This window comes from Centropristis striata, chromosome 13 (genome assembly GCF_030273125.1).
Source record: "Centropristis striata isolate RG_2023a ecotype Rhode Island chromosome 13, C.striata_1.0, whole genome shotgun sequence".
Lineage (NCBI taxonomy): Eukaryota > Metazoa > Chordata > Actinopteri > Perciformes > Serranidae > Centropristis > Centropristis striata.
The window spans coordinates 29,463,244-29,472,271 of NC_081529.1; the positions used below are offsets into that span (position 1 = coordinate 29,463,244).

Consider the following 9,028-nt stretch of genomic DNA (forward strand, 5'->3'; position numbering starts at 1 on the left):
CGGTGTGAGTTACAGGGAAGGAAGACAAGGGTGGAGGAGAAAAGGAAGGGATGAGAGTCAGAGGGAGATATGGAACAGATAGAGAATGAATCTGCTCTGTGTGCACCGGAGAAGGAGAGGGAGGAGGGGAGGTTTGCGGTTGGTGCACTGGTATGTGACGTCAGCGGCTTGTTGGATTGAGGTGCTGTGTCCTGCTGATTCTAATCCTAACTCATTAAGGAACAGAGAGCAAGTGCCTGTGCAAGTCCTCAGGGGAGAGAGAGAAAGTGACGAGAGACGGAAGGAACACTAAACAATCCATCAAGGGAGATAAGTGGAGCTAATTTACGGCTTGAGAGACAGAAGAGGGGAGAAATCAAGCATTTTATTTTTGCTTTTCAGTTACATGCCTGCTTACCCTCATTACCCTTTCCCTTGCTTCTCCTAAACCTCTTTACTTGCTATCTTAACGTGTGGCCTGTCCAAGCATGCCCACAAACGGAATTAACAGGGCCCTGAAGCTGCAGTTTGGCCTCATCAACTATGAGAGCCGCTACCTGACGGCCGAGGCCTTCGGCTTCAAGGTGAACGCCTCAGGTGTCAGCATGAAGAAGAAACAGATCTGGACTTTGGAGCAGGACGAGCAAGATGGCCAAGTGGTGTTCCTCCGCAGCCACCTGGGACGCTACCTGGGCTCTGACAAAGATGGGAAGATCACAGGTGGGGCAGAGAAGCCTGACCCTGACAGCCGTTTCCTTATTGTGCCTCAATCCGATGGTCGCTGGGCACTGCAATCTGAGCCTTACCTGCGTTACTTTGGAGGCTCGGCTGACTACCTGTCCTGCTTTGCCCAAGCCATTGGGGAACAAGAGTTGTGGGCCGTCCATTTGGCTCTACACCCACAAGCCAGCCTGCTGAGTGTGGCACGCAAGCGCTATGCCCATCTGTCTTCTTCAGATGGAGAGATCTCAGTGGACAGCAACATCCCCTGGGGAGTGGACTCCCTAGTCACCTTGGTATACTTAGATGGCAAGTACAGCCTGAAGACCTGTGACAGCCGCTTCCTCAGCAATGATGGCAAACTGGTGAAGGAGAGCACCAATACTACTAGCTTCACACTGGAGCTGAAATCTGGCAAGCTGGCCTTCAAAGACTGTGATGGGAAATATCTGACCCCAGTGGGTCCTACAGGGACACTGAAATCTGGCCGATGCTCCAAGCCTGGAAAAGATGAGTTGTTTGATCTCGAGGAGAGTCACCCACAAGTAGTTTTTCAAGCTGCCAATAAAAGATTTGTCTCGGTCAAGCAAGGTAATCAGCCTGTGATGCAGTCTTGTGAAAAAAGCATAAAATTTTAAAATTGAATGGTTTCATACAGAAACTTGATTGGAGTGCTGCACTTAGGGCTCTCAATCAAGTTTAAAGCTTTGGGGAACTCTAAAGCAGAATATTTTCATTGTGGATAGTCATTGAGGTTAAAAGGTGGGATTTGATTGCTTGCAAATACATTTTACAGAAATGTAAGTCTATTCAAAAGGTTCCAAGGTAAAAGCACCTCCATGTTAAAAAGTGGGCATGAGAACAATTTGGGAACAAGTGAGCTAAACTAGACTAGAACTCCTCTCAGAGGTCTCAGTTCACACACAAGAAAACATGAAATTCTAAATGACAGATGGCAATTCCCCACTATGAAGGTTCAAATACTATACAGCTGCAGCAAGTCCTAATGCACTTTACCAGTGTTAGCACCTGGCACCAGTTGAGACCTCGTCCCTGCTCCCTAAACAGTGCACTATATTCTTAGCTGCTAGCACGAGCTCTACAGCTTGCTCTGTCATTTGCATGGAGGTCATGTGTTTGTTTTGTGTGTGTGTGAATACATAAACACATGGATGCATGTGTACACAGTTGCAGCAGCAGTGAATTTCCACTTGTTAAAAAAGGGTGAACACACTTTTTAAAATAACTGCTTACTAACCTCTTGGTGAGATAAATGTGTGGTCTTTTTACAGTTCATCTTGACTGTCTGTAGTTAAATGCTATAGTCATTTTCCAGGTACTGTTGATTTCAGATGAGTGGACATCTGAGATTTAGCTCTGTATTCTTTCAGTATGCATTTCTCAGTTTAATCCCTATGGGAGTTTTGCAAAGCCTAGTAAAATAGCTAAACTAATATCACAGTAGAGTACACGATGTACCTTTTGACAAATAAGAGTACAGTATATTCCTGAGTGGAGCAGGTGTTGTGGGCTTAATGTGTTTTTAAATATCACAGTGTACTAATGAGGGATTCTTGATAGCTTGAGATGACCTGGATGTGTTCAATTGAATCTTTATAGTTACTCTACAGTACCCAAAAAAGCAAATCAGCAACATTTACCAGCTAATGAGAGAAAGCCCTGCCTTTCTTGTCTACATGCTGGATACAGAATGGTTGTCAGCCATACTGTGGAGGTAATTGTGGTAATGGGCTTTGTCATTTCCACTGTGTGTCCATTGAAGATTAAGCAGCGTGCAAATGACTTCAGGGCAGAACTGTGCCCCATGGGTGTCAATTACCATCAATGGACTCTAAGCCTTGCAGCTCCTCGCCCTTTACTGTCATACATCGAGTGAAGTTCTCCAAATTATGTGGATCTATGGTTGGCCTGTGTGGCAGTGATGCAGCAAAACAGAGCTACAGCCAGGCATTACCAGACAGATACAAGGTGTCTTATCATCCTGCATGATGTAATCTGCTCTGTCCTGTATAATTATTCAAGCAAACAATGTAAGAGGACAGGTGAGTAAATTGTATTCTGTTGCAGCTTTTTAAAGCTTTAATATTAAATTAAAACAACAGCTTTATTTAAACTAGCTGCACAATGCACATGCAGCATCTAAGGATCAAGGTTCTCAAACTAACTTTAGACTGCAGTCAAATTTATGCTTATGCATTAAAAAGGTCACCATCAGGGCACTATTCCCACAACCTGGCACACATAATATAGGGCAAATAATTACATTTTGAACTGTAGTGTTTGGCCTTGTGGCAGTTCCACGTTTTTTAAGGAACAAGGCACTGAAAGCTGCTTAGTGGGCCCTGCAGTGCAGATTTGCATTTCACCACTCAGGGAATTACAGCAAGCGAATGAACAGGAAGGGTGGAGGGGTGACTGTGGGGGATTAGGGTTGTAACAGGCTTAAGAGAAAGGTTGAAGGACATTTCTGTGGCATCCAATTTGAACTACAGCAGACACAGTTCAGTTATATGTGTCTGTGTATTCTCCACCCCCTAATACCCCACCTAATGCACCCCACCAGACAGAGTTAATACATGTGGATTAAGTGAACAACACTAGACTGGCTGCACGTGAGGCACCTTGATTAACTAACTGGGAAGATGGGCACCATTTGAAGGAAAGTTTGCATGCTATTCTGTGTTAAGCTCAGGTTTTACACACCTGCTTTCGTATGCAAAACAGATCACGAGTTGATTGCACGAAACGCGTTAAACAAATGATTCACAGAGCATGGGAACATCCACAGCATCACAACACAAAGATGAAAACAACACACAGATTTATCGTTTTTATTGACCTTATATCAAGAATGTATTGTTTAATATGTCACACTTTACCCAAATTGAACATGGGAAATTAAATTAATTAAATTAATGACATGTGTTCATAGTAAGGAAAATAGGAAAAAACATTCCAATGTTTCATCCTGCAGTAGAATATCAACTTCTCCACTCCAACCCAAACAAAGTTTATGATATTCTATGATGGAGCAAACACTGCAATCTCAAAATGTGTCAGTCTACTTTTCACAAACTGCCATCTTGTTAGTTGCAGTAAAGCAAGATGTAAAAAGCATGGTTTAACCCATTGAAGCCTGGAAAGCGGATACGTCGTTTTGTGGTATTTGTATAAGCTCTCAAATACTTTTGGAATTTCATTTCTATCTGCTACAGAGGCTGAAAAATCTATTATTTAGTAGAAGAGTTGACACTTTTTTTCCCGTAATTTTTCCAGAATTTCCAGAAAATTAGGCTTATTTAAAAATCGCCCAGCGGTTTTTCAGGCCTCAATGGGTTAATGTCAAATATCCATGAAAATCTGAGAGCTGGGTCAATAATGGTAATTGGTGATTGGTCATTTTTAGATTTATTTTCTGAGTGATAGCCAACACTCATTAACTGATCATTAGCCATTAACTTTTACCAGACAGGCAGGCAACTTTGCTATCCGGAAGAGTTAGGTTGGACATACTGATATGGCCAAACTCATTCTGCATCTGTGGACAGCTGTGGACTTGTACCGGTCATGCTTGGCTGCCTGTTGACAGACGATGACCCCAAGTCTCCAGTGCTAGCGTAGCTGCAAGGTTGTAAGCTGTGTGTCTGCCTGACTTACTGTTTGCAGAATGGCTGATTTAACCTGCCAGTCTGCATCGATATAGACATGTAGCTCTCCATTGTGAGTGTGGTCCGGCAGTCGGTCAGAGCCGTGAAGGTGGCAGAAAAATAGAGCCAGTCCCTAGTCAATACATCATCAAATATGTTGGGATTTGCTATTGTACTTCAACATGCCCTTACATTATTAAAGGCCCATCTGCACAGCAGGAGCCTTGAAGCAACACCTCAACAAAGCACCATATGGCACCCTCAGGTGGTGACATCTACCCACACTGGGTAACAGTTTTAACACTTATGTCATTAGAACCCAGAACTAGTACTGCACAAAATCAAGCAACCAAAATAAATCAGGAAATAAAGTAATGTATTAAGACAGGGGTGTCAACACAATGGGCCAAAATTTAAAACTTGAATAAAATCGCAGGCCAACATTGAACAAATAAACCTTTTGATATATACCAAACATGTTTTGCTTTCACATTAAATATGGAACCAGCAACGCTTATAAACATACAATATATAACTAAATAGTGCAGACATGCAAAATCAAATTTCAAATAAAAAACACATCAATGTCATTCATTTATTAAATAAAAAATAAATAAAAATCGTATGCCTCTTTTCTATTTGCATCCTTCTGATTTAAATATCAAAATAAACTTTTTCAACAGGTTAATAAATTCTGCCTTTCTTTTCGCCATTTTTGGGAAGGGGTAGCTCGGAGGCAGTTCTAGCTTGAGGTTGCTATGACGACTGTCACAGAGGAGCGTGTTTCTGGGTCCTGTCCTGATTGACGCGCCAAAACAACAGCAGGGCATTGTGGGATTTGTAGTATTAGCTGTAAATGCATCGTATAATACCGGCGGGTCAGCTTTTATAGTAGAATAATTTCAGAGTTTGACACCCCTGTATTAAGATAACTGATGTAAATGTATGATATTTATAGCATCAAGGGATTTAATTAATCTGCTGAATTAGATGTCGCGTGACCCAACAACACCTGCATCTGATATGAGGAGATAGAAGCGATGAGTCACTGTAGGCAGCACGCTGCATTATGTTGTGCAACGACAGAGAATGCATTTCTATTGCACAAAGGCATAATTTTGTGTGTTTTCTTCCCTTATTACCAGGAGTGAGTATTTCAGCCAATCAGGATGTGGAGACAGACATGGAGACCTTCCAGATGGAGATTGATAAGGAGAGCAAAAAGGCTATGTTCAGGACCAATGGTGGATCCTACTGGACTCTAGTGACTCACGGAGAGATCCAGTCCACTGCCACAGAAGTGTAAGCAGCTCTTAGAGAAGTTCTCTTCTATGTTTTCACTTTCTTCTCCCTAATCTATCCCTGTCCTTCTCTCCCCAGAGAGGTCAACACAATGTTTGACATTGAGTGGCGAGGACAGAGGGTGGCACTCAAAGCAAGTAATGGGAAGTATGTTTATACAAAGAAGAATGGGCAGCTCTCAGCAGTCAGTGATACAGTGGGTAAGTGCTTTTAGTCAAGCCACTTGAGATGCTGTGCCACAGGTACTCATTCATTCATGCGCAAGAGATGAACAACTATTTGTCTGTCATGGCAGGTGATGATGAATTATTCCTGATGAAACTCATCAACCGCCCTATCCTGATCCTTCGTGGAGAGAATGGCTTTGTGTGTCACCACAAGAACTCCAACACTCTGGACGCAAATCGATCCGTCTATGACATTTTCTCATTGATCTTCAATGATGGCGCATACAACATAAAAAGTCAGTGTTTCCATGCGTGAACGACATAATCCATTTATGCATAGCAATCAATATATCTGCATCCTGTCTTACTAGATATTATCCAATATGTCAATTGTAAATTTAAACAAATAGCTAACATATAATCCACTCATATCCTTCTGCAGGTGCGAACGGAAAGTTCTGGTATGTCTCGAGCAGCGGCTTCGTGTGTTCAGATGGAGAAAAGCCAGAGGACTTTTTCCTTGAGTTCCTGGAACACGGACGTGCCGCAATAAAGGGCTCTGATGGCAAGTACCTTCGTGGAGACCAGGGAGGTACGCTTATGGGTGATGGTACAACAGTTGATGCGTCTTCTCTTTGGGAGTATTGATCCCTTTCAATCAGGCTCCTCAAAGAGGGAGCAAGAAGGTGGGATGCAGGACCCGCCTCTATCAGCTTGAATGAAGTGGACTGACCGGGTAACATTTTCCTGCCCGTTTTTATACTAGCTGCCAGGTGCCCGATTTTTTTTTTTCCTTTTTTTCTTTTTTTTTTTTTTTTAAATTGGGAAGAAGTGAACACTCTAGGAAGATATGTGTGGTATTTATTGTAAATGTTAAATGTTTTGTCTTTCAAATGACAATGCCAACATCAAACAACACATACTGTGTGAAAATATGTAATATCACAAATACAGAATGAGACAGTAGCTGTCCCAATTCTTTCAGACACACTTTCATTATAGCTACAGTGATCAACATACATCTAAAAGGCAGCCATACTGATCAGTTACTTAAAAAAGGAAAGAGCGTTGCTACCTAAGTGGGCACATTTTCTGTTTAGTCTATTCAGAAAGTTGTTCTGATAGCAGTATTGGTACAGCCTAAAATGCTGAATCTGGTATTAGCAAGTCAATTCATCAAGTTGATATAACATTATCATCACAGAACGAAAAACATCAGCACCTGTCTCTCGCTTCCCAATTTGTACAGCCTGCCTGATCTGTAGTGCACATGTGCGACTCTCAACAGAGACAAAAAAAGAAGTGAGATGGCCCACTTGTTACCTACTTCTGTCATCAGCTCCAGAAGAACTGATAATGAGCTGATATATCAGTACTCCACATCTGCCGATACACAATTTTAGGTTTCAGCATCTGTATTAGAAAGGAAAAAGTAGGACATCTCTAATAGCAACAACAACAACATTTAGTCCTTGTGCTGCTGCTGAATTGAATTCCACTGGCTAAATAGATTGAATAGAAATCATCAGAGGTTGTTTTCAGCTATGTCAGTCAAAACTGTCACAAATCTGGCAGAGAACGACAAATCCATCACAAACAACATTCGCACACTGAAAGGCAATGGGAAACAGACAAATGACAGATCAGTGTGGTTGCATTTACTCAAAAAACAACAACAACAAAAACAGCAGCGATACTTATACAAACAAAATTAACTTCATTTGTTTAGGTGACTGGATCGCAACAATCCTACTGTTTGTTTACAGCTTTTAAATAATTTCAATACTTTGACATGTTCTGTAAGAACAGCGTGGTCGTTGATGTTACTCTAGGCAAAGGTAATGCACCACTGTCTTCAAAGACAGCAAATGGCTGGTGCCAATGGTGTTTTCATTTATCTTAATGGACCATTTACAGCTTCCATAAAAGCACAATATGAAGTAAATGAAGTGGACTGGAGCAAATAGACCGTACTTTGTTAGGCTACTCTGCAGTCCTGAGTATATCAAAAGAGGCTGACTCACAGCAAAACTGCAAACACTGACATATATTTTTGTGTAACACATATAGAAATGCAGCGGTCAGACATGCTCAGTAAAAAAGGCTATCAGTAGAAATGTCATATACCCATCTCAGGGATAAGCAATAAACCAAAAGGGGAGCACATTTAAAGCATTTTAATGTACCAGGTGTGAACTCAGAAAGTGCTTCTCTGCTGTTCTGCCTTGGGGCCTTAAACCAGACTGCACTCCATTTCCCTTTATACACTGTTCTCATGTTCAGAGTTGGGTGGTAAGATTAGAAATGTAATGGATTTAGATGACAAATTTGAAAAAAAAAAAAAGGCAAAGATTTCTTACAGGAAAACAAAGGCCATTACAACATCCTGTAAAACATCATCCAGAGGCAAATGTGTTTGAACACAACCTTTGTCTTCCCACAGTCAGGTGAGAAAATGTAGTGAATTTCATTTGTGCGTTTTCTTTACCCAGTGGTTGTTGGTCAAACTCAACTACAATATGGTTGTAAACTGCTCCTTCAGACAGCTTTGGAGTTGTTGGAAATCATGTTTTTACTTTTTACAAAGCTGGGATATCTGTCTTCCCTCAGCTTCTAGCCTTTGTGCACAGCTAGGCCAAGAACATCCCACTGAAACTGTCATGAATCTTCTCATCTAACTCTGGACAAGACAGCAAACAACTGTATTTCACTTCAGTGTTGCTCTAGGTAACGCTGCTTTTATAAGATTTGATCAGTAGCCTCTAGTTGAACTTTAACCAGCTGCGCCCTTTTATGGAGGAACTTTTTGTATTGTGATCTCACGGGACTCCCTGAATCGATTACATACTCTTGACACCCATCAAAGGGCACAGGCTGCCCAGACTTTGTCGGTTGTTGTGCAGTACAACCTTAACCCGTATACAATTCATCCTGCAGATTTTGTCAGTTATTTCCCAGGAAGAAATACAATCTGCCATAGTTCAAGTGTAATGTCTAAATCAATGGTTTTTGTGATGTGTGCAATTTACAATTAATAGAGATACATTTTAGAAAGCAAGGTCTAAAAGGCTTGGTCACCTATGCTTCCTGTATCAGCTCTATAGAGCCTCCAGCCATATTATAGAATGTATTTAATAGACGTTTGTTGTTTTACTATCTTTGTTTTCTGATATGATTTTTGAAAATGTTGAT

General features: G+C 41.4%; 1 protein-coding gene across 2 annotated transcripts; it reads left to right on the forward strand.

Annotated features, from left to right (window-relative positions):
* The first annotated feature begins 447 nt into the window (after positions 1-447).
* fscn2a (fascin actin-bundling protein 2a, retinal) lies at positions 448-8,584 on the forward strand. Of its 2 annotated transcripts, none has more exons than XM_059347612.1 (5): positions 448-1,290; positions 5,513-5,669; positions 5,748-5,873; positions 5,912-6,132; positions 6,279-8,584. In XM_059347612.1, exons 1-5 carry the CDS (start codon positions 468-470, stop codon positions 6,482-6,484), a joined length of 1,533 nt encoding a protein of 510 aa, XP_059203595.1. In that variant the 5' UTR covers positions 448-467; the 3' UTR covers positions 6,485-8,584. The 2 variants fall into 2 exon arrangements, with proteins under 2 accessions (XP_059203595.1, XP_059203596.1); XM_059347613.1 differs by having other exon boundaries at positions 5,748-5,869; positions 5,965-6,132.
* The last annotated feature ends 444 nt before the right edge of the window (positions 8,585-9,028 follow it).

What these genes read in the sequence shown, in the direction of transcription:
- fscn2a (XM_059347612.1), top strand. Translation starts at nt 468, where the DNA reads ATGCCCACAAACGGAATTAACAGGGCCCTGAAGCTGCAGTTTGGCCTC. An exon ending in CAGTCCACTGCCACAGAAGT is followed by an intron (nt 5,670 to 5,747) that starts GTAAGCAGCTCT and finishes TTCTCTCCCCAG; the next exon opens with AGAGGTCAACACAATGTTTG. An exon ending in GTCAGTGATACAGTGGGTAA is followed by an intron (nt 5,874 to 5,911) that starts GTGCTTTTAGTC and finishes GCTGTGCCACAG; the next exon opens with GTACTCATTCATTCATGCGC.